The sequence below is a fragment of the Ostrinia nubilalis genome, chromosome 3 (assembly GCF_963855985.1).
Source record: "Ostrinia nubilalis chromosome 3, ilOstNubi1.1, whole genome shotgun sequence".
NCBI lineage: Eukaryota > Metazoa > Arthropoda > Insecta > Lepidoptera > Crambidae > Ostrinia > Ostrinia nubilalis.
This window is the reverse complement of record NC_087090.1, coordinates 16,851,471-16,877,833: the sequence shown is the minus strand read 5'-3', so window position 1 is coordinate 16,877,833 and position 26,363 is coordinate 16,851,471. Positions and strand designations below refer to the sequence as shown.

The 26,363-nt window shown below is 35.8% G+C and overlaps 1 protein-coding gene across 1 annotated transcript in view; it reads left to right on the top strand.

Annotated features, from left to right (window-relative positions):
• Positions 1-26,363, top strand: part of LOC135088071 (dual specificity tyrosine-phosphorylation-regulated kinase 2) — a 106,027-nt gene that overhangs the window by 18,667 nt on the left and 60,997 nt on the right. Inside the window, exon 2 of the mRNA XM_063982955.1 lies at positions 14,050-14,200. Within this exon, the coding sequence (XP_063839025.1) occupies positions 14,050-14,200 (151 nt within the window). The remainder of the gene's footprint in view (positions 1-14,049; positions 14,201-26,363) is intronic.

Here is a 26,363-nt window from a genome sequence, read left to right as displayed (position 1 = left end):
TAATAAATAAATTAACAACTTTGGTATGGCCAAAGTAGTACATGTAGCCTTCATCATGCATCTCCAGTATTTCTTGTAAATGATTGTGATAACGTAATAAAATCCATAAAGTCTAGATCTATCATGACATTTATCAGAATGATCCTGAATGTTGATGAATCTCTGCCTTTACAAGGTAAAGTTTGTTTTTAAATGTAATCATTCATGTAAAGTTTACATGTTTCATGAGTTTAGGGAAAATGATACTCATGAAACATGTAAAGGCAGAGAATCATCAATTATAAATTAACATAAAATGAAAAACTTTTCACGTTACCTTCAACTCAAGTTAGGTATGATTTAACATAATAAAGTCATACGAATTCCAACTTTCTGACTGTTGATGTGTTATTTGCAACCTTTCCGCGTTTAATACACTATAATTTTGAGACCATTCCCGAATAATTCGAAATCACAATAACTGTTTTAAAAAGACATTCATTCTGGTCTTAAAAACCGAATTAATTTTAAATTACGTGTAAATTACATTGAGTTATAATGTACTACGTGTAAATTAAGATTTTTGGTTGCATTGTAATTGAAAAAGTAGTTTAAGTGAGTTGACAAAATAGTGACGTCACTTGCTTGTATTGCCATACAAAATCTATGGGAGAGTCTCGTTTGGTGGTGTCCACGACTGTACACATTATTTCAACATTACTTTTTATTTACGTCTCCTCAATGAGGTTTCAGTGGCTGTGGCCGTCTGGCTTCTTTAAACACCCTCCGCCACATTTTTTGCGCAATCAATTTTGTCTAAATCGTTTCTTCTGCCTTTGACATAAGTAGTCCAGTCATTTCGTCCGAAAAAAAGGCAAATAAAAGAAAATGAATTTGCGCTTCTAATTTTTTAATATGTTGTAGGGGATACCTAGAAAAGCTTAACTTGAGATTGTCGACCAAGCTTTCCTAGGAGCTTTCGCCGCCATCTTGGAAAACGCTTAAAATTTGTTTTTCGGCAATAACTCGGCTATCCGATGAGATTCGAAAATTTTTGTAGGACACTTTTTGTAGCTTTCTTTGTGCTCTACAATAACGCCCGAACCATTTTTAGCGTATCATGCATCGTTATCGAGATATCGATCGATAAAGTCAAAAATTTTGGACACAATTTTTGTTTTTTTCTTTTTTTTTCTTTGGGTCTTAATAAATATGAAAAATTCCGAAATAATTAAATAATTAATTAAAAAGTAAAAAGTAAAATTTAATTACTTTTAATTACTTTTTAATTACTTTTTTTTAAGTAACGGCAAAGCATTTGTATTAGTTGGTTCTTGTTTTGATCCCTTGTGAGAAACTTCTCCTGGCTAACTTTTGGAGTAGTTGTCTCATCGAATGTGAACTCCGGCGATTGGTTTTTTCTCGAACGTCGTACTCTTTCCGAAGTTTTCGTTCCAGCGAGTGTCATATCAGTCGGATAACCGTCGAATATGATTGCAACCTTTCCTTCGAAGTTATGTTGTACGTATCTGACGTTAATTATTTAATTATTCCGAAATAATTTGTGTCCAAAATTTTTGACTTTATCGATCGATATCTCGATAACGATGCATGATACGCTAAAAATGGTTCGGGCGTTATTGTAGAGCACAAAAAAAGCTACAAAAAGTGTCCTACAAAAATTTTCGAGTCTCATCGGATAGCCGAGTTATTGCCGAAAAACAAATTTTACCCCTTTTTTCAACATGGCGGCGAAAGCTCCTAGGAAAGTTTGGTCGACAATCTCAAGTTAAGCTTTTCTAGGTATCCCCTACAACATATTAAAAAATTAGAAGCGCAAATTCATTTTCTTTTTTGAATGTACGTAATGACTGGACTAAAGAGTCGTTTTCAAATGATACCCGCTCAAAAGACACCCTATATTTTTGCTCAACGATTTGTTTTTGTTTTATGCCCAGTATATTTCGTTTCCCGGATATTTTTAGCTGGCAACATTTTAGCAAACTCGAGGGCACCCCCACACACAAGTGGAGTTTTAATGTATTACACGGTTGGACAATGGACACTCAGTAAGTTTATCTTTTTATGGCCTCTTAGTTTTTCAAATGGCAATTCGTAAATCTTTCTTAGTATTACAGGTCTAAGTTCTCTTCTCCAATCATAGCTTACAAAAAAATAAAAAAATAAATAATTGATCATAAAGGAAGTCACAAATAAAAGATGGTCTCTACATAATTCCTCGTTGTACATTTTGGATACCTACATATTTACGTCGAGAATTTGTTATAAATCTATCTTAATTATATTTGTGCCGTGATAATATATCTTATGTATTATTTAATAATACAGCTGTACGCTTCGGTTCATAATACGGACTTAAAACTGACCCTTATTTACTCATAAGTGAATGATATTAAGTATGACAGACCCTCAGAAAATGTAATTACAGCAACACAATTTGGAAAATAGCTTCCTTTTATTTTACTTAAACTCGAAGAAAACAGGGCTAAGTTCAAATAATACTTACGGTCAGGGTTCCGTATCACTTTTATCGTATTGGTGAGTATGGGATAATAAATTAATTTTATACCTACTCAGGTATGTTTATTCATATTTCAAAAAGTTATTTTGCATCGGAATAAAACTGTAAATGTGAAAAAAAAATTTGCGAAATATGTTTTGGAGACCATCTTCATGTTTTATTTTAATTTGACATGGCTGCATTGTCCTATTATTAAACTATGGTTAGACCAAACATAAACGTGAGTAAACTTATTTATTGATGGTTTCCATTCTTTTAAAACGTGCACGGAACCCTGGGAAGTAATTGATTAAATCTCCATAACAATGTAGCTAATACTGATTGATTGAAGCTCCCTCCTCCCAAAATAGACGAGACGTGTACCAGATGAGCGGATTTTCCGTTTATTGAATTAATTAAATATGAATGTGTAGGATGTTTTTAAAATTCAACGTGCAGGGTGGTTTTAAAACGAATAGGTATCTATGGGTAGTATGGTGAGGATTATCTATTTCCACTCATTATTTATTATTCTCTAAAAAAGGTAAAATTACGTCGAAATCAGTCTCACTGTTTTTAAGCGACCTTTTCTGCTCATTATTTTTTTCAGTCATAACCGATATAGAATTTTAGAAGTATGAATAACACTAGTCGTAGCAACCAATTCGTAGTATGGGCAATGTGCTACGCTTGACTACGGCGTAGTACAGACTGAGATACGCAATAGTAACTTTAATTTATTAGACTTAAAATATCCATCAATTGTTGTCTTATACTAAAAGGAATTGCCTAACCGTCGGGAGAGAATAATGGAGTAGATAATAAAACCGAGTCCATAAGAACAAGCAATAAAAGATGTTCATGTTTTATTGATTCAATCGCCATCGTTACACCCGACACCCGCTCGGCCGAAATTATGTTATCGAATGATCGTAAATCGACTGTCGCGAACGAGACGGATTTCCGTTATGTCGGCGATAATATCGCAATACAGGGTGTGAGAGACTGGTGAAAAGTGAGCCCCGTATGAGACCTCAAAAAGTTATTATTATTTTTTATGCTAGACAAGGCAGGTATTTGACCGCAATCGCGCCTGTTGTTAAGTGAGATGCAGTCTAGGATGGTGAAAACGCCCAGATTATAGTGTTCAGGAAATACAGCAGCAGGCAGCGAATTCCAGTCCCTAGCTGTTCGCATTATAAACGAGTCGTCGAAACGACGATTTGAATTATTATAAAGCCTATCCTGTATTTAGTTTTAGGTCTCTGTTTATAAATGAACTTATTCAAACACGTTTTTTTGGTCAAATTAAATTTTTAAAGTTGTATATTTGTCTTATTTTACCGTCTACTCATAGCATTGTGCATTTTTATACTATTTACATAGGAGAAAAAATATATAGAAAAAATCTATATAGTTTAGCGAATATAATAAGCTTTCATGCTCCTTGCTCTTGAAGAGGGTACTCTTCTGAGAACAACGTAACTTATTAATTTTTTGCGAATCATTTCAGAACTTCGAAATTTTTCAATAAGTTTCTTAATACTCCGTCAATCTTTCAGGATTAGGTTAATATTCGAGTAATAGAAAATTCCAGGCTTATAACATCCAAACTTTTGTTGGAATTGTCGATTAGAGCTCGATGAATTAATGCTACACTGAATTTTATGTACCTCATCGAAAAATGTCGTTAAGTGGAGCTTATAAAAGTGAATTGGAAAATATTTTCTACATAAAAAACCTTTATCTCGTAATGCTCACGATTAGATACTATTAAAGAGGACTTTGGCTCTATAATAGTACCTAATCGTGAATTCTGTACCTTCATGTAATATTCTAATCAGGATCTAAAATAGGTAGGTAGGTATTATAGGAACAGATAAAGCAAAGTATTATTTTCTCATAAATATAGCTTTCGTTCGTTTCAGCCAAATGACGTCCACTGCTGGACAAAGGCCTCCCCCAAGATTTTAATTTAACTGACTTTATTTTTATAAATTTATAATATCTAATGTATAAAATTTATAATAAATATAAAATATAAAGTCAGTTAAATTAATCTTTTATAAAGCTATATTTATGAGAAAATAATACTTCGCTGTACCTACGTACTTAAAAACATTTGTGGTGCCCGAAATAATCCCAGGACGGGTGCTTTCTACTTTAAAAGTCAAACAAACCACCATAGCGACTGTTTTTGTCTGACAATTCATTTTGTTTGCCGATTTTATCGACTGTCATATGAAGCAAAAACAGAGTTCTCTATAATAATGTTTAATTATCTACCTCGTTAACACTTCGTTGGCAGTCATCCAAATTATTGTGCATTTGGGCATTAAAGTCGCTTTTAATTTCGGCTTTTAGACATTAAAATTTTCAGATGCGAATGTGCGAGCGTTTACCCTACTTGTGTCGGGTGGACTGACCCTAGAACGGCAGTAGGAAATGGAGACACGTCCATGTTCCCCGGTTCCGAATTAAACTGCTTGTTTCTCTGAAATGTTAAAGGTTCCTGTGCTGAAACAATTAGAATTTGAAGGTCTTTTCAGTATTGAGTTTATTACGAAATTTCCAAAAATCTCGAATGATGCTACTCCAAAAAAAAGAAATTAGGTACCTACCTTTATCTCTTTTGCACAAATATATTTTTATCAAACGTAGTGACGCGAATACATTCGAGTATATTCAATGAATCGTATCACTACACACTGTAGCAAGCGATACATATACGGTTGGCAAGCAATCTATCTGATGTACACCAAGGACTATCGGACTATTATATGACCCCACCTTGACCTTTCCTCATTGAGCCCTTTCCACGGCTCCTGATTCGGCAACAAATAAATATAAAAGGGCCAAATGACTCCATTGATGCCTACTTCGTTTTGAAAAGGGCTACAATAAGGTACGGTCGAAGAAAATAAAATTGTAGCATTATTTTTTCAGTCAGTGCCTATTGGGTTCACTATGGAGGTTTATATTAATAAGAAACTTTTATTATTATAGAGCCTTCAGTTTCATTCGTATTATTATATATATTTTGTAAATTGTTTTGCAAGATACCTTATTTAACAAACTTCTGTAAACACAAAATTATATTGTTAATCGTATCGCAATACTTATTTCAACACAATTGCTAATAAACAGTTAGACCTTTTAAAAATCAGTTGCAAGGTAAATCTTCTGTTGAAACTTCGTAAATCTTTCCAATTTTACACTAAAGTCAGGAAACTTATGTAACTTGGTGGCTTCCAGATTGTTTCGTGGAATCACTTTAAAGCGAGTGCCTCTTCGTCGCCATATTAGGAAACTTTATTCCCTAAGCTGAGGTAGGGCTGCCCGGCGGATCAGTCAGTCGTAATCGAATATAAAAAAGAACGAGCAACTGGCTAAAAGAAAGCTTCAAAAAGAGAGAAAGTACAAAATATTTATTTACTGTGTCCAATATTGGAAAATTAGATGAATTTAGACGTGCTTTAAAGAAACCACCGCCGCTCGACTATTGTGGTGAGCCCTCTCGTAACGCAAGCATATTACCACGAGGGGTAACGGGACTTTGCATTGCACAAATCCTACAAATAATCTTAAAAAAAACGGGCTTTAAAAAGGCATGATTTAAGTATGAACATTCGAATTCCGTAATGTTCTTAAAACTGAGTCTATCCATAAAGGTATTGCTAATTGGAATCAAGTTCATCACAACCTGTCTATACGAGTAGTATCTACATTATGATGTGTTGAAGTGGTGATAGAGCAAAAATTTGAAAAGACGTGTACGTACATGAATTCATTTTCTTATAGATTACTAACTCTATTTCCACCCTTTCATTCATGCGTCGACAGTTCCATCACGTCGATTAGGTACCAGCTCAACAATTTCCCCGAAAATATTTACTCTGTTCCTAAGAGAAGGAAATTCGGATGGATCACTTCCTTAAAAGAGTGTAGCGTTACTTAGTTATCTAAAGCCCGGTCTGTGAGCACGTAGAATTTTGTCCAATGACCCTAAGCTACCCATCCTGTTACAGTCGCGCTCGCACACTCACTGCGGGCGCATATAATTAGCGCGAGCGATAAGGATGGGTAGCTTGGGGTCATTGGACAAAATTCTACGTGCTCACAGACCAGACTATAGTCACCATTGAGTCTAGAATACAGAAAAATAAAACATTGCAATTACTGAAATATAAATAAACCAACAGCTGTGCGAATGCGACCGATGGACTTTACGAAAGCGTATTAATGATTAAAATGGGATATTTTTTTACCTTTTCATTTTAATTAATAGGTAGGTTACTAATATAATTATTACGGTTATACAGCAGACTTTTCTGTGGATATAATCTACTAGAAGTTCCAAAAAATGTTGCTGGCTTTATTTATTTTTCTGTATTCTATTATTACTCGGCACTGAACTACCTCCATACGAGTAGACTTTTATTCTACTGTGTTCTCACTCTTGTGTGGTGCCAGGACTGCCAGGATGTGCGCCCTGACAGGTGTGCCCTCGCTATAGATAAAGAGGGCAATATTCAAGTGACGTATCTTAATAAAATCAGCGGGAAAAATATCGCTTTGCCCTGGCGAATAAGTGCCGTGCCTTCCACTTATTCGACGCCATTTTGAAGATCGGTTCTTGACTGGACTATCTGATCTACCTTACTCAGTTTTTCAAGATCATTAGGCGTGATTATCAAATGAATTAACTTCTACTTTACTTGGAAATTAATGTTACTTTCGTTGAACTTAATTACGCTAAAAAGTTCTGAGAGAAATTACCCTTGTACTACTTTATTCCGTTCTTATCAATTAACTTTAGGTACTACCTATTTTGTAGCCAATTATTAGAATTAAAGATTCAAACATAATTCTGTCGTACAAAAACTTTGCTATTAAGATATTAATTTACGAAAGTGTCAAAAGCGTTAGAGAAAAGTTTGTTGGTAGATATAAAAGGTGTAAGAGGGGCTTAATTATGGACCGGGAAAGTATTTCAATTAAGTTGGTATTAAAGGAACCCGAAGGCGATTTACGATACTAGTAAACGCCTGTACCTTTGTCCGCGTTCGTTTCTTTACTTTGGGCTTAAATATGGACGGTAGAGACCAATGTTACGTGCCTTTGTAGGCATTAAGGGGCTCTTACACAGGCAATGTTTGTAGCAATAATTGCTCGGTATAGTCTAAAGCAATGCCAATAAATATTGGTTGTTGTTTTGGAAATATTGCTTTTGATTGCTCCATTTTACTCCAAATTTTACACTAAATTGGTTGAGTAACCAATTTCACTCTGGTATAGTTATATACATAGTGTAAACCTTGTTCATTGCTTTGGTTAGAGGACAGTGAGATCCTACTTTTCGGAATTTTCCTGTACTTAGCACTTAAAATAAAATTTCCCTTGTCTGTAACAATATTTCGTTCAAAACAGTCAAACAGTGTCCTAAAGTCAACATAGGTAGACTAAAACGTTAAAAAATAATCTATATATTGCCCTTGTTAAACCAACAAAATAATATTTGATAAGGTTGTTTTTGCGTCACAACTGCGCATTTAAATGGTTATTCGTCATTTTTAAAGCGTAGTTGTCGAACTCATTTTCATTGAAGCCCTTTAACAGCCAATTAAAAACGTCTGAAAAGTTCGACAGCTACTCACGTTTTTAGAGAGGCCATACATCTACGCGTTTACCAACAAAATAAGCGCATTATGTGAGCGAAAAATTGTTTTTTTTACCCCCGAAGAAAAAAGCGAAGGGGTGGTTTTTCTTGTTAACTTTGGAGTTTGCTAAAACCTACGTAGGTAATTAACTTTTCTTTTACACGATGTCGTAGTTGATTTTAGTGTCATTAAACTATCACATTTCTTAGAACTTGAGAATGGACTGTTACCAGTGATGATGATATACGGCTCGGAAACGTGGCCTCTCAATATAGGCCTTATAAATAAGCTCAGCCTGCATCCATCCTGTATCACTTCCACACCATAATACTATTCAATTCTTTCAGTAAATAACGAGTAAAGTATTGGAAATCAGTAGGCACGTTGAAAGGAAGGCATTTCAATCGCTGTGTACTGTATCGCATTGAAATAGGACGCAGGGCATTGTTCGGAACTCAAGGCAGAGAGAACAGCGTAATTTATACAAAGACTCTTTCATTAGCACAGTGTAAAGAATGACGCTCATTAATTTCTTATAGCCTTTAGCGAGACGTAATACGTTTTATTGTATTCTTATCCTATAGTTATCTCACCCTTGGAGAAATAACGAGTTGTGTGTTTTGGACTGGACATACTGTAGATACTGTACTTCAGTCAAAAAAGGATCAATTAACCATTGGTGGGTACCAATCCTCAAGCGCTCGAATATGACCGCGTAACAATTGATTAACTATTGTGTCTCGATTCGCGGGAAGAATTCACTGAATTTTTCAGTCTTTAACTGCCGAGAAACTTGACACCATAGAAAGTCTATTATTTGGGGCTCACCTGCCTCTCACGGCGTTCAATGTTTAAAAAGTCGAACTCTATCACACCAGGAAACGCTCTCGCTCACGCCATTAACCATAGAGAAGGACTAGTGACGTCAGAGATGACGCAGGCGGTCCACGTGACCTGTAACAAAGGGCGTTTATTCAGGCTCAAAGGGATAGTTGCGTGGCTTGCAAGGGATTGGTGACCATCGGAACTGAGGTTTGGGGATATAAATGCTAGTTACGCGGTATTAGGGCAGCCTTGTAATGTTATTTACGTAATGCTTGAAAAGCCCTAGCCAATAGATGCTGGTAATAGCAAAAGGTCGGCTAAAATTCACATGGAATGTCTACGTGGTGTGTTTTATACTGCGGAGTGTGGATTTTGGTGGATGTTGCTGATAAATAATTACAAATGGCAATGCGAGATTTTGTATGGAAGGTGGCGTCTTTTTTTTTCGCGCGGCTATCGACCAAACTTTGTAGGTATTTTGATTACAAAATAGTGTAATAAACCAAACTTACTATGGCATGTACACCTCTAAACTCAGTCTGAACTGAGTTACGAGCATAAGAAGTTTGATGATTTTACATACTAGATTTGCTTTTTGCGCGCAAGTTTTGTAAGAAATGGCAATACACGCATATTGCATATATTTACGTAGACAGTATTCATAGAAATAGAAGAAAAATATAAAAATGTATACCTACTTACTTATTAGAATATTCTCATCTTATATAATAATATCTTCTATTTACTTATGAAATCATTCATTCATATTTCGAAGGCCCCAATACTGCCCAGTGTTTGAGATTTGAATTCAAGAAGGGTTCTCAATCTTCATAAGTGGATTACGAAAGGTTGAATTCGTGTATCATCAATATGAGGGTTTGATTTTCAGTTTATTGCTCCAAATTGATGTCCTTTCTTAATGAATTTAAGCTTTGAAACGATAAGCTGTTAATTTGTTTGTTTAGTCTGCGAAATATTATTCTCGAATTTTATATCTGGAAGTCCAAATTGCTAGGAGTATACTTAGCAGGTTGATATACCTAACAAATGATACAGGAATCAGTATTTTGTGTTAGGACATCACCAAACTCGATTTCATGCTTCGAAGGGCACATTAAGTGGGCTGTCCAATCGAGTCACATCAGGTGTAGAAGCTCAGAAGAACATGAGCGAAGTCGCTACCTAAAGTAGCTCATGATTTGAAAGATTTATTTACTTCTTGTTATAAACATAAAACGAAATGAAAGTTTCAAGTGCACTGAAACTTTTTTCAATTTATTAATTATTATTTTATTAAGTTATTTTAATACTAAGTACTTTAATAGTAGATAAGCACCAATTATGCCAATTTTATCGAAACTAATTGTGCTTAAGTACCGACCGAACCGTTCCGAAGTAATTTTTTTTAATATTTTTACTTTTAACAGCGTTAATAGCAAGGGAGTTAAATGGAAAGTAAGTTATAAAAGTTTTGAAATACTTTCATGAATACAATTTAAACGGCGTTCGCATTCTGGTCGCCGCATTCGACGCTGTAATGTACTTGAACGGGCTCATTTTAAAGCCCCTAGATCACGGCTTCATATCTCATACATTGCCGCCTAAGACGTCTCTTCGTGTGTCGGATGGAATATTTGCTGAGATATTTTCATCGGGGAAAGATCGCTAAAATGCCCGGCGTGTCTCAGTAACACGGAATTTCCATGTTGGCAACAACTTGCCAGTTATTCGGAAAATGGAGTTATGAATCGAATAAGAATGGGTACTTGAGCATAGACCCATACTTGTATGTAGACATGCTTTTAGGTATTATATTAACTTCTATAAAACCTTTTTCACCAAACCAACCATAATAATAGTATAGTGAACATGTAATAACTGAAATGACATACTAGCAACTAATTTAAAAAAAACTTAAGAGAAAAAAACAAAAGCTTAAGGCTTTTAAGATACAGATTTAACAAGAGCTGTTAAGATACAGATTTACGTAAAATACTCACAGCCAAATGTCGTCTCTTCCAGAAACGCGAAGTTATCCTCAGGGATAGACCTTTTGTCTTACTTTCGTCAAATTGCTTTGCCCTAATCGGCAATTGAAGCAAAGTAATGATTATCTGGCCCCTTTATGACGGCGGTCGTTTAGTTCCGTGTTCCGATTGTAATTAGGTCTGTTTGATGAACAACAACAATAAAATTACAGGGCTGTTACGGTGAAATAAAGGTTTGACTTTGCTTACCTTTAGGGATGCAGGGAATACGATTTAGGCCCGATTCGACCAAACTTTTATGAGAGAATAACTACTGCAACTGGAAAATTGACAGTTTCACTATGGGAAATATGTCAAAACTGACGTTTTATTCTGAGATTAATATTTACTCTTATTTGGTAGAAACTACCCTTAAGATTTTTTAGACTCTACCTCAAATCAATTGGCGTTAATCGAAGTGTCCGCAATAAGAATACCCTGATTACTTATAGATTGAATTATTGTGAAAAAAAATTGTGTTATTTTGTCATAATTATCAAACGAGATTAACACAAGTCTGTTAGATTACATTATTCAGCTGACGAAAATAAAATACCTGAGTGTGAAAAAAATACATTTCAGTTTGATTTTGAAGTAAGTAGTACTTCAATCCGATTTATTCCATCAAATTAAGGTACCTACGTATGTAGTTTTAATTTGTTTTGGAAGCAATGAGCTGTCATTTCGCTCAGCTCACTGCTTCGTAGAGCGATAGCGGTATCGTATCGTGCTCGCTCGCGGAATTAAAACTGAACGCAGACGTCTCTTCAAATGCGATTGCACCGAATTGCACGTCACTCATTCAGGATTTACTCGATACAATAAGTGGGTACTCGTCTGTAATGGTAGGGCTGACAGAATATTTCAGTTTGTCCAGCAAAGAACAGATTTTTATTCTGGCGAGTAATTGTAGATTTATGTAAGGTTTTGATGAACTAAAAGACGTCTAAAAGGTTTGTTAAATTAGCTTAATATTCCAGCAAAGCTGTTTTGTATATTTTTGTGGAATATGTACAGGAATTTATGGTTTCGCCATGGGGGTGAAAATACGGAAATGCTACTGAACTGAATCAGTAGAGTACTCTCATAAATAGGATTTTGAAAATTGGTGTTATTTTATTGTTTGAAGTTTCGGTCGATTGGTTAGATACGGTAATAACTTTAATTTAAACTTAATCTATGAAGGTGTTAACCCTAGCCTTGCCTGTCGTCCAAATAAAAAGGCTCGTCCACCGGCCTGCCTCAAACCCGCTGCAATGGAGGCTCTCGCGTGCTGCCGTCGCGTGCCTAATTACGTTATCATGCTGTTATCAGCGAATGTTCGCGTTCGTCGGCCCGTTTGGCTGAAATATGACAGTTCCGGGTGGACAGTTTTCGGGTTTAAAGCTTTTTGTTTTGTTACGTTTCAGCGCGTTACAGTTCAGATTTCGCCGACTAAAAATTATAACAGATATAGAACACCGATAACAAGATTTAGCACTTATGAAATGAACGTCGAAAACTATATTCAAGTACATACGTGAGACAGACTAGGCCATTTGAAACGAAGGACATTATTTCACTTGCAATCAAAAGTGTGAACTACACTGAAGACAAGTAATCCAATACAATAAATGACGATTTTGGATTAGCTTAAAACTCGTAAATTGATATTTTATCAAGTAAGAGCTAAGAGTTGAATAAACGCATAGCACCCAAAAATCTCTAACGAAAAGTTTCGCGACTACTGAGAGGGAAAAAATGACTAAATTAAGTCTATTGTGTCAATTCTCTACAATTACCACACAGAAGAGACGTACAACATAGTTTCGTATTATGTAAGAATGGAAGGTCAAAGGCAAATTACTCGAGTTATTCGGCAAATCACCGCATTGCCTGAGCGACGGCGACAGTTCCGACTAGCTCCTATAGAAGCGAGTTGCGCCAGAAATAAACTAGACCAGGGGTTCCCAACCTTTTCTGGACCAGGGACCACTTTGATTTTTTCATCTTCTTCTATCGTTGCCCAAAACTCCGCTACAAGAGAAGCGTTGTCAGCAGCATTCATTAAATCCTCCTGCGTGTAGTTATTTCCTTATTATTCGCAGGGACCATTTAAAAAATCCGTTAATAAAGTGAAACCAGAGTCTATCTAAAATAAACTTTATTTATAGAGAAGACATTTTTTTATTCAGAACAAGGCAGGTATTTGACCGCAATCGCACCTGATGTTAAGTGAGATGCAGTCTAGGACGGTAAGAAAGTCCCTATTCACTTTGGTCTTGAAAAGACCCGGATTATAGTGTTCAGGAAAGACAGCAGCAGGCAGCCAATTCTAGTCCTTAGCTGTTCGCATTAAAAATAGTTATCGAATCGCTTAGTTCGAGCCGATGGAATCTTGGTAAAAATTATATATGATACCAAATCATTTAAAAACGTTCGTATTATTAAAATTTTTGATCTTGCATTCTCTGTACAAGTTCGGTAATTACTTACCTCTCATGTCTATCATGACAAGTCTATCGCTCGCGAAATTTAAAATCGTCCGTGGACCACATTTTAGCTCCTGCGGGCCACTGATGGTCCGTGGACCACTATTTGGGAACCCCTGAACTAGACGAAACTTTTGCCTGGCGTTTTGCAGCGCTGCAGGAACGAAACAATTAATTTAATACGGCATAAATTGTTATGATTCAGCTAGAACTGTCGACTGCTTTGACTTACTTTGTCAGTTAGTTTCCTTGAGAACTAGTTTTTCAGTTTGTCTTTATTGTTTCTAGTCCTTGTGGATTTTCGTCTGTCATTGAAAGTCTTAAATATTTACGACCACGGCCATAAAGTTTCGCTTTTAAAACTCTTTTTCGATGGACCGATGACTTGGCACAGGTCATGGAAAGCTCCTGGAGGAAGCGCAGGACTAGACAAAGGTCTCCTTGCCTTTGTCCACCAGTGGATTGCATTTGGTTAAAACAAACGAACATCAACTCTTTTCATTCGTCACCATGATCAGAACAACAAAATTCCTTGTGATTCCTGACGTGTTTTTCTATTGTTCCAGTTGCAAATAGAGGCGGGTGCAGGCGAGGGCCCCGGGCCCCCAGCGAACAACAACGCAGAGGGAGCAGCTGGGGCCCAGCGGGACGACAACCATAACGCCCCCAACCCCCCCACGCCGCCGACGCCGCGGGTCACCCAGCTCACACCTTCAGGTCAGTTACTTCTTGCAGCTTCGTTACTGTGCATATGATTCAGAGTGATAGAGTTGCAATACGCCAGGAAGTTAAGTACTTTTTTTCATTCCCAGAACAAGTACTTTGTGGTAATAAATAGGGATCTATTTGGTTTCAAAGTAGAAATTGATGCCTTCTTATCACCGCATCCAGGGATTAGTTTCGTTGTGACGTGAACTGTTAGCACCTAATTGTAGGATTTACTGCTATCACAGAAATATGTCAACAACACACAAAAACGCTTTGCCGGACTGATTAATTTCCTATTCCTTTGCTAACGCTTTCATAAGCGTCGAGTTGGTACTCAACCATGTATTTTGAACTAGCTTAGAGAGAGAATATCATAGTACCTCTATACTATTTTTCAAAAAGTTCAGGACTACTATTTTGTTAAACATTGCCAAAATTTCAACATATCGGCACATTTTAAACACTTTGCTATAGCAATTAGGCTGTCCAAACCACCTTATAGCTTTCAATTCAGGCAGCTGAGTAATCGTGCTGCATGCAATTGTAAAATTCGTCACTTTTTGCCAAGAACTATAAGAAAGTTTGAGCTTTTTTGTTACATTTTTTTTCAAAACCATCACGACTATTTAAAGTAGTGATAATTCAGGGCATTTTCTTTCCCATTGGTTCAACCGATAAACCGTCTACCAGCAGACTTATCTACTTGTACTAGAGTCCCCAATGACTTCCCCAGGAAATCAACTTATTATCCATTGAGAACAACAAAAGATAGGAAATCAACGTGACAATGAGTCTAGCGGGAAGTGGGGCGGCAAATTATTGGCTCATTGTGATCCCGGTGTTGTGGAGGTATTGTTCCTGTAGATCCGGGAACATCCGTGAATACAAGCCCTAATTAATTGTGTTGGCAGTGAGAAGGCATTACAATTTAGTACGCTAGTCTTGGTCTAGAATGTGGTATAATAGGAACTTATAAATCGTGTGTTGAATCTTCCTATAGAAAAAATGCTGAAAAATTTTACAAATATGTCTATCCTATTATTTTTATTCTTAACCAAACCTTCCTGTTTCTTTCTAAAACAAAAGCAAAATACATATTTAGATTTTGAACTAAATAAAACTAATGTAGAATGTACGTGAAGATTAATATTATCAACAATCAAGTGTGATTTGTCTATCGTTACGTTACGTCACATAGCCGCCTATAGCCTACTGACCTCTCGGGCCCGACCTAAGTTTGTGATCAGAATACGTAACAACTAAAGCTTAAACGGAACTTAAACAGACACCCAACAGCTTACCTACCTGCTTAAAGTTCATTAAATTAGTTACATGCTTTGTAGAAAGTTTGCGCTTAAGCTGCCAGCTAATGAAGAATGAAAGCTCTTCATACGAGACGGTGAAGATTCAGGAACTAAGATTTACAACTACTTTTATACTCAAAAGTCTCTGAATAAGTTCAAATATTGAAATTATTTTACAAACGCATATCGATGTTTGAATTCGAATTGTTTTGTACTTTAGGTAGCTTTCTCTGTACAATTTTATACAGCCTGTAGGTATTTGTTTATTTAACACCGAGGCTTGGCAAATAGACACAAGAGAGGGTTTCACCTTTCGTTTACAACGCTTCTTCACAGTGCTAAAGTTTGCTCGTATAAAATAGTTCAACTGCTTTAGTTTGAGGTAAAGTTTACAGAACACATAGACATTCTTTTTCTACTGAGTGGGTGAACCAACTGGGGTCAGAAGAAACCTAGTGTCAGCATTTACTTTTTAGGTAGGTTTTAATATATGTAGTTTAAACGACCATAAACAAACAACTGATCTTAGTTTATAATTTAGATATTTTGGGTACAATGACACAATGAATGATTAATAAGCACTCTATCTTTTATTCATCTTAAGAGGTGTACTTTAACCACACACTAAAGATGTATTTATTATTCAAACAGTCGTTCCCACCCCTAACAAACTTGTCGAGTGCGAAAGGGACGACGACAGTCATAAAATTTCACTTTGAAGAGAGTTGTCTCATTGGTACTCTCTCGACCGCTATACGTGGCCTAAGTTTAAATCTACTTTTAAGGTGAAAAGTGGCCTTTGCACCTAACGATTGCTTATTTGTTCAAATAACTCGACAGTTCGCATTTCAATGATTAAGCGAACGTTGAGTTTGACTATACGTACATGATACATAAATATTAGATTGTATTCCATTTAAAATCTATCCTGTAATAATTATAGTGTAAAGTAGTAGAAAGTGGACGCCTGGAAAGAAAAAGGTAAAAGGCAATTGAGAATGTTACTAGGTATGCAAAATCACTTGAAACCTATGTTACAGTTAAGCTTTTACATTTACAAATACATTAGTTTTTATTTCATTCAAAAATACCCAGTAGTTATGATTTTATAGGCATTCAAAGTTCGCTTAAATATTGAGTCCCGCCGACGGTCACGTGACCCCGTGTGACGTACATTCACAGCGTCCGCTCACTAGAAAATGGATATAAACATACTTAAATATTTTTTTTTTTGTAAATACAAACTTATTATACATATTAACACCCAGACCCATCACAGAAATTAAAATTGAACCAAACCCAAACTTGATGCGATTGTGTCGTTTTATTGCGAATAACCTTCCAGCTCCATCATTAGACCCCGATTACTATATAGAATTAAAATACTCATCAATACAAAACGAACGAGCCCAAACTCGATGCATTTAAGTCGTTTTATTATAGAGTTCCTATGGCCACCTTCCAGCTCCATCATCAGATCAGCTCCATGTCATCATAATATTGCATGGTCATCCAAATCACAAGTGTTTGCGAAATTTCAGCTTAATCGGTTGCCTGAAAGTGGGTCTTAATTCAGTTTGCAAGATTCCACCCATAAAAATATGAGCCAGTCGTTGTAATATGACGTCACGCGCATAAAATGGCGGGCCGGCCGCCGCCCGCACTTTTAAAATTCAATATCTTGGAAACTAATTAACGTATCGAAATAATTCTTTCACGTGTATTTTTTATTTTTAACAGAGAATACAGAAAGCTAAAAAACAAAATTAGTGAACATTCTTCATTGTACGCAGAACTGACGGCCGATGGGTAGCAAGGTTCTGGAGTGGAAGCCGCGTACCGGAAAACGCAGCGTGGGACGTCCACCCGCAAGGTGGACCGACGACATCATAAAGCGCTGAAAGGTGCTGACGCAGGCCTCTACCAACCGGGCAACATGGAAAGAGTTGAGGGAGGCCTATGTTCAACAGTGGACGTCCTATGGCTGAAATGATGACGATGATGAAAAGGCAATTGCTATTTTGGATAAGTTGTAGGGTTGCAAAATGTCGTCTCATGTAAACTCCCCAAAGTGCTTAAGCGTGCCTCAGGCTAAAATAGAAATTTCCAGGACTAAGAGTCAGTTATAAGACTTCTTCACAAGTAATCTGATTTAAAGGTTTAACTTTCAAGGTTTTTTGACACGCTTGCTTAAGTTCGAAGAACAATAAAAGGAGAGTCGAACTTTAAGTATTATAATTCTGAAAAAGCAAGTACTTGAAGCGCTCGTCCCGCACGAGTAAACTACGTTTTATTACCTACTTTAAATAAAAATACCTACTACTTATTTGCACTATTTGCCACTGCAGGCGCAGCTAGCTAACTCACTTCGTTTAGCAAACCTCCTCACTTCTGATTCAATTTCGCGAAGAAATTTCATAGGCTCCCGAGCCAATTTTAACATTATTGTACACTGTACTGTACACTACGTAAATCGATCAGACAGGCAATTTTAAACATCACTGAGATCTATTCGTACTTATTTGATATTTTCAGGTACATAGATTTTCCTTTGATATAAAAATATATTTATTTATGGATTGGCCTAGATTTTAAGACTATTCATTCATATCAGTTTTCTAAACGATGTCTAGCACATTATCTAAGTGTGCTCTTTGAGAACCTTTTCTTTTGATGGACAATTTATGATTTAATATTATAGATATTTTTAAAGACCCTTGAATTTTCTTTCGTTAGTATGAAAATCCTTATATTGATAAAAAACATCTTACTTATGAGTTGGAATTGAAGATATGAAACGTTTTAATGGCCTCGGCAAACACGATTAATAATCTGAAATGGGTAGTATTTAAACGAGTGACTGTAAATTTATGTTGTAATTGTCAAAAATAATTAAAGTTGGCTAAAGAATTACTAAGTGAGCGACTGAGTGCGAGTGACGAAAAATCAAAAAAATAGCAACTTACAAAAAAAAATTGAGTTCCTTAAAATACAAAATGAGAAGCTTCATAATATTTGAGCGACCTAATATTTGATTGAGTGTCAACGTTAGGTCTTGCATTTTTTTCAATATTTGGCAAATGCTTTTTTATACTGAGCGGTATTTTTAACTTTAATGAAGTGTTTCGAATGCAAAAACTACTTTGAAAAATACTATTATGAGCAGCGTATTATGAGCCCACATTTAAATAAAAAATGATCTTATGAAATAAATATTTGACGGAACACTATTCTAGTAGCGAAAAAAATAAATCATTAAAATTTAAGGGTAGGTAATCAAATGAAACAATGTATTACGAAAAATGAAATAAATTTGTATTTTCTTAAATCGAATCAACAAAAAAAAAACAAAATAAAATAAGTCGCTTCTGTCGACCCAAAAAAAAGTAATCTTATTAATAAGGTTTATTGGTACCTATGAGGATTGAGGAGCTCTACCTACACATCGTCGTTCGTTCGTTTCAGCCGAAAGACGTCCACTGCTGGACAAAGGCCTCCCCCAAGGATTTCCACAAAGACCGGTCCTGCGCCGCTTGCATCCAGGTACTTCCCGCGACCTTTACCAGATCGTCGGTCCACCTAGTGGGAGGCCTGCCCACGCTACGTCTTCCAGCTCGTGGTCGCCACTCAAGAACTTTCCTGCCCCAGCGGCCATCAGCTCTTCGAGCTAATAGGTATCAGTTTTGCTTCCAGTGGCGGTGTTGTTAGTTTGAGCAGAATTGCTAGACCCAAAACGTGTTTGCATACATATTTTGTTAAAAATTCAGTCGCCCCGCCCCCATTCGAATTCGCGCGCTGTAACAATCTGTAGTTTTCATTAATAAAGCGTATCAAAATAAAAAACATGAGACCTCAAATATAATATCAGTAACCAATAATCATTAATAAAGCAGCTCACAAAACTTTGCTTAGAATTAACTTTTTTGTAGTTTGATCAGTAAAACCTCAATTAGAAAAATGTAATGTATCTTCATATTAAAGTTGCCCTCTCTGTATTTCTAGTCGCTCACTTAGTAATTTAGTCGCCCGGATAGTATTTTTATGTCTGAAATGTAATAATCAAAACCCACATTTTGTAAACTCGTTCTGGATTTTATTATTGATCAATATTCGTCGTTAGTTTGGTAAATTTTTCGCTTACTCAAATTCATACCGCTCAAGGTATTAAAACAGTATGCCATCATCAGTCGCAAAGTTTTTTTTTAGTCGCTCGTTTTATAATTCCCCATCTGAAATGGTATTTTGAGTCGGAACTGGGTTATTTAACCTATTGATCCCTTTTGAGAGAATAAATCTGCCTAGATGTTTGTCCGAGATTTAGGTTAGCGGCCATCGGGCGTCTGTTTAATAGATCGAAGTTATTGATATCAATAAATTCAGCTATCTCAATAGATAATGTATTTGTTGAGCTCTCCGGGATTAATAATAATTCTGCGATAGCATAATTGATACTGTATAGTTTGTTTCCTTCGGCCAATATTTGGCGGAGGATAAGTCGACACTAATCTTCGCATCACGTGCGTGTGTTCTAGTTTGTGAGAAATGGTCAAGCGAAAAGTAAACAGTTCTTACACTATTTTTGAGGTTCCGTATACTAAGTTCAAACAAAAACGGAAAACTTATAATGTAGCTTAGTTCAACGGGAAGATTAAATATGAGTATTGATAGATTTGTACTACATACTATTTTCAAAATTGATCGAGTTGGCGTGGATTATAATTATACAGGGTGACTGGAACTGAACCCGCCATAGCTAATACGCGTATAGAGGAGGTCATTTGCTAATTATTGAACCTTACTTTCTATGACTAAAGTTTTATAGTTTAGGAGATAATAATATGTAAATTTTTATACTTTTTTCAGATTTTTCCGAAATTTGACCTAAAAACTGCTTAATTTTTTTTTCTCGCATGATTTTAACCGATTTTTTTATTTGATACTAATATCGAATAAACCTTTAGTCATATAAAATAAATTTCAGATCTAGATTATGATTCAATAACTAGTTACGAGCCGTCAAAGTTCAACAAAACTACAAACCACGATAAAAAATTCAAGTTTGAATTCGATTTAAATAAAAACTAATGGTGATAATGGATTGCCAATGATCTTAAAAATATCTCTACCTTCTCTTCTTTCCAATGATATATCACACGTAGTAAGTAGATATTGAAATTTATTAAAAATTCAAAGTTTATGGAAGAAAATGGAGTAATAATACGAAAATATCTATACAAAGTTTCTTCAAACACCTCATATTTTCTGCTATACTCCTTTTCATAACTATTTTTGTGTGCTTTTTGAAAAATGAATTTAAAAATAATAATCACATTATGAAGAAAAGAGTTTAAAAAAATTCAAAATCAACTTTGTATGGATATTTTTTGTATTATTACTCCATTTTCTTCCATAAACTTTGAATTTTTGACAAATTTCAATATCTAATTACAACGTGTGATATATCATTGGAAAGAAGAGAAGCTAGAGATATTTTTAAGATCATTGGCAATCCATTATCACCATTAAATTTTGTTTCAATCGAATTCGAAGTAGAATTTTTTATCGTGGTTTGTACTTTTGTTAAACTTTGGCGGCTCGTAACTCGCTATTCAATCATTATCTGGATCAGAAATTTATTTTATTTAAATAAAGACATATTCGATATTAATATCAAATAAAAAAAACTGTTGAAATCACGCGAGAAAAAAAATTGAAGCAGTTTTTAGGTCAAATTTCGGAAAAATCTGAAAAAGGTATAAAAATTTACATATCTCCTAAACTATAAAACTTTAGCCATTGAAAGTAAGGTTCAATATTAGCAAATGACCTCCTCTATACGCGTATTAGCTATGGCGGGTTCAGCTCCAGTCACCCTGTATATAATTTCAACCTAAATGACAAAGACAGAGACATTTATATGCAAGAAATAGTTTATTACAGGTGGTTTTGTAGAGTGTAAAGTAGCGTAGTGCTCTATTCTGCATTTATCCAGGAATTCCTGAACACAAAGAAGAAGTGATCAGCCATTCCCTAAGATTAATCTTCATTAATCTTTCATTAATCTTTCAGAAAAGAGCGGTTGCCAATCAAGTTAGAACTTCACGGCACTAGCTGTCTGCTCTCCCTTTACTGTGGCCTATTCTATCGCACTCATAAATTCTTTACGGCGAGCCGGCAATTATTCCTCCAGACGCGAGGAGGGGCCAATTTGCTGACTCGTCTTATGGCGAGTCTTTCTGACGTGACTAACCATGTGTGCTTACTTTTACTGGCATGAGTCAAAAACCAATTTATGGATAGATAGATGACAACACAAATAAGTAAGCGTTTATCTTATGTTGCGTACTTATTTAGGTGTTTCTTTGCAACAAAAACTTATTTAGGTGCCTTGTTGACGTCCACAGAGATAGTGGTAACCCGAAGGTAAACTGGATGAGAATGCCTTATGGCATTAAGTTCGCCTAATGTTAAAATGTTGGCATTAAAGTTTAAATAGATAAATAGTGTGGTACGGAACTAAGTGGTCTTGTGTTATAAGAGAAGTGCAGCTTATCTCACCAGCAGCGTAGCAATTTTTAAAGTGAAATATCATATTTATAACGCAATTTTTGCTGGCAAAAAGACCTGTACTAGCCAAATGGATTGCTGTTTTAATGACTGAAACAATTTTATTACCTAAAACAACGTCTTACGTAATCGCAAGCATGTTAACATTGACGAACTCGTGTTTCAACCGATGTCAGAGCCAACTCGCACTAATAAAACGTTTGAAAGTGCTCCAATAAGTAATTTAAAGTTTTCCGATACGTGCCCGGGCCAAGCATGCACTTCTCGGCCGGACACTGTCCCCGGGGAAATTGGGATTAAACGCAAATTTAAATTGCCTCCGACCAGCTTAGCTTATAATATGACGACGTCACTTTGAGTAAGTGCAATAAGCCTTATAAATTCTAATTGGAAGTAGACTAGTTTTCGTGACAAATTTAATTTTGTGATCGTTTAGTTATACATCTCTTTATACCTAAACAGCATTTGGCAAGCCAAGCCCAAACAAAAAGTAAATAAACAGCATTTTTGATTATACGACTTTACCGAATGGAATTAGATAAATACCTATCTATTTTGTACGACTACAAAACGCAGTTTTCGATACACTGCAGATTTTATATAGTAAACAAAATAACCTTCCTACGTATATGTTATCAGTATGATTTGTAAGAAATATTATTATAGCTTCTTAGTACCGTCTAAAGCTCGTTTCTTGTTTTATTCCACGTCTAAGTCCCAAGAGTTTTCTGGGTGAGCGAATAGTGCTATACAACTAGTAACTCTCGTTGAACTTATCAATCTAACGACTTTGAAAAGGGAAAATCACTACCAAAATGTAATAGCAAGTATTTTCAGTATGCCGGCTCGGCGGTGCGGCCATCCGTCTTCACATCAATTTATCACTTGACAATCCACGCGGAAACTAACTCGTGTATCGATGTAAAAGATTTCTTATATTCGCCCTATTCAAATGTACAAAGTCCCGAAAATATCTACGTATAATCGGCAATATAGTTTGTAAAGTACAATGTGACGAAGTGTAGTTCTTTGAAAGTCAGTGACGATGGACGTGGAAAAGTTTTCGTCCTTTTTGTATCTTTTCTATTCTTTTGGTTTTGTAGATAGGTCTAAGCCTATAAAATAAGGCGACAATTACAAAATACAGAAATTTCCGCCTTTATGACTTATTTAAAAGATGGATCAGTCGCACTAGTTACAGGCTAAAATATTTTATAAACTAGAGTGGGTTAATACGCAATGGACCCTTTTCCAGTTCGCAGTTTTTTATCAAAGAAACTAGATAACTAAATTGCTATAATAAATAGGTTTCATTATTTATTTATGTTTTCAATAATGACCTATTTTTGACTCTAGCATTATCTTTTTTTTTTTAACCAAGCGCCTACGTTCGGCTCGGTCAAGGGCTCATCGTGTCACCCATTTGTAACATACCGCATAAACTACACCACAATTTAGTTGGTAAACCGCTGTGTTAAGGTTTACATTACGGTGACTAGTTCAGAGGCTGCACTAACATGCAAATGTATGCAAATTCGACGGCGGTGTAGCATTGCAGGTGTTCAAGCGGGTGTATCGCTTTCCATTTTACAAAATGGATGACGACAAAAATCGCCGGTGGTCGTGAATTGTGATTTATACAGTCTAGACTGGACGCAATATCACAGAATAAGTAATAGTACCATAGTACTTTTGTGTTCACTCAATGTACTCGTAGAAAATGTTCAGTTGATTAATGATCTTTTGTACAGAAGTCCAATTCTATTTTTGTTTTTCTAGATAATCACACGAGTTCAAGAAACACGTAACACGTTGAGTACAAAAATAACTCATTAATTAATCGGTTGGCTGATCAAACAAATTCACCAACACTCGTTCTTTCTATAATTACAATAAGTTTGTACAGTCACTTGTTATTTCTTGCTACAATTACAATAACTTTTTTTATTACTTATTGCACGAATTTTATTAATAGTCAACGTAAATTAGTTTTCTCACGATGTAAATTAATCAACAGTTTAAAGCATTTTTTCTTTAACTAAACTTCTGTCTCTTAATATTGCGTGACAGTATGTCATCGGAAATAAGTCGTTTCACCATTGTTTTCATTATTGTCAGTGACATGCCGAAAACGCGGGAATAAGCTCGTATTGTCATAAATTCCCAGCTTTTACAATTTTTTCCAGCAATATTTCTGCATACTGAAATATTGCCGGGAATGGCACTCTACTAGAACTCTTGTAGTCAATTATAAACAATTAGTGAGCAAGTTAAACAACGATCGCTATCAACCGGCGACAGCTCGGACGTGCTGCGGAGTTGAGTGCAAACTAATTGTACTGTGCCCCGTTTTAGAAGCACTACTGTGATACATTGGAGCACGATATTGGAAGACACGACACACTTAGCTGGCCATTCATGCAAGTAGTTGTCGCGTAGTGGGAAATTAATAAATAATGAACACTAGCGTACACAGATAAAATTACAATTTATTAACTTCACAATAATGAGGGCGGGGTTCGGATGCCCGACTGTGGGTATGCTTTCGCGGTCCGTGACTTCCCTGGCGAGGGCGGCCGAAGGTAGATGGTGGCCGTAGGTGCTGGACGTAGTCGCTGTCAGCTGTAGGCGCCTTGGATCTTGAGCAGATGGTAGGTACGCGTTTGCCTCCGCGTTAGTCCCGAAATTCGATCCCTGGGAATGAACATTCCAGCTTAAGCCACTTCCGGTCTCAACATCCGGAGACTGCAATCATCGTCAAACCAAGCCAAGAAAGTCGAGCCTAAGTAAGTAGGATAGCAGGCGAAGTGGCGATGAATGCAATCAGATCGGAGTTTACAAACACAGCATAATCAAAATGAAGTAAACAATATTATGATTTATTATTAAGTACGCCAAATGCTTTAAATTAACAATTTGTATGAATAATTACGCCAATAGCGAATAATTACTATCTAATCTCTGCTACAGGAATTTGCGACATAATTAGGTTTTCAACAAAGCTGGATAGATAGGCACTAACTAATCGCAACTTGTAGTTACATTATCTGCTTAAAACTAAAGCGAAAGAAGAAATACTTGTTCATCACTTACCCTATCGGGGATGTATTCACTACACAGTTTTATCGTACTTATTTATGAAACGACTACTAATTTTATTGTACTTTATAAGTTTGTATTTAGTGCATTTGCACTACATACTATGAATTATTTGAAATGGAATCGGCGCGGCGGCGATAGGCAGGTACGCGGCCGTACTTTTCAAGTTGGTTTGTCGAAATGAAGCCGGGGAGACGTGCCCTGGCCGACGATTTTTAAAGGTCAAACGGCTTTAGGCGCCGCCCATTAAAATCATACGATGTTTTTGACCAATGCCCAGACGCAAAGGATTGAAGAGAAAGCTGCTTAGGGTCCCGCGCGACCGATAAACGAACCATTAGCAAGGTCACTGTAATATTGATCTATTTTATTTTAAGCTAGTTTTAAGTGATTTATGTAATTATTTGTTTTGTAAATGTTATTTATTTAGTGATAAGAATAAAATATTGTTTACAGTTTTTTGTTGTTTTATGTATTTGATAGTTTTAGTTATTTTTGTTCATTATTACGTTAATTTAACTATACTTTATTTGTACAAGAATCATCAAATGTAATTATGTGACGTATAACGTTACATTACCCCCCCGCGTCACCAAGGATTTTTTTTTTATAAAAAAAAATCCGCATAAAAGTAATAAGTCAATGCTTGTATTAATCCTTTCATAAAATTGCTCTCATACGTCACGCTTTCATTATGGCAACATTATTCTTTAATATAATGAATAATGACGCATTCTTACATAAATAGGTTCCTGCTATACATTGAACTGGTAACCCATACAAACTAATAATACTTAAGATGTTCTTTTTTTTTTACGAGGTAAAGTCATTATAATAAACATTAATTAACGACAAAAAAAAATTTATTTATTTAGGCCAACTAATTTTAAATCCTTAATGTGCCAAGTGCCCAAATCTTTACCTGACATATCCTCTAGAACATACACCAAAGGCGATTTTTTATGAGTCACACGACATTTAATGAATTTTGGTGCTAACTTTTTACTAAAATATTTGTCTTTGTCACTTAATACGTAAGCGCGCTTCATAACAATATCTCCCACATTAAACTCTGCTGGCTTTCGACGCAGATTATAGTGTGAAGTATTTTTTTCGTGAGCATGCCATAACTTTTTCTGTACGTCATTAAAAATACTAGAAAGGCAGCCTAAGTTTTCGGCATAAATATCCCGAGGTAAAAA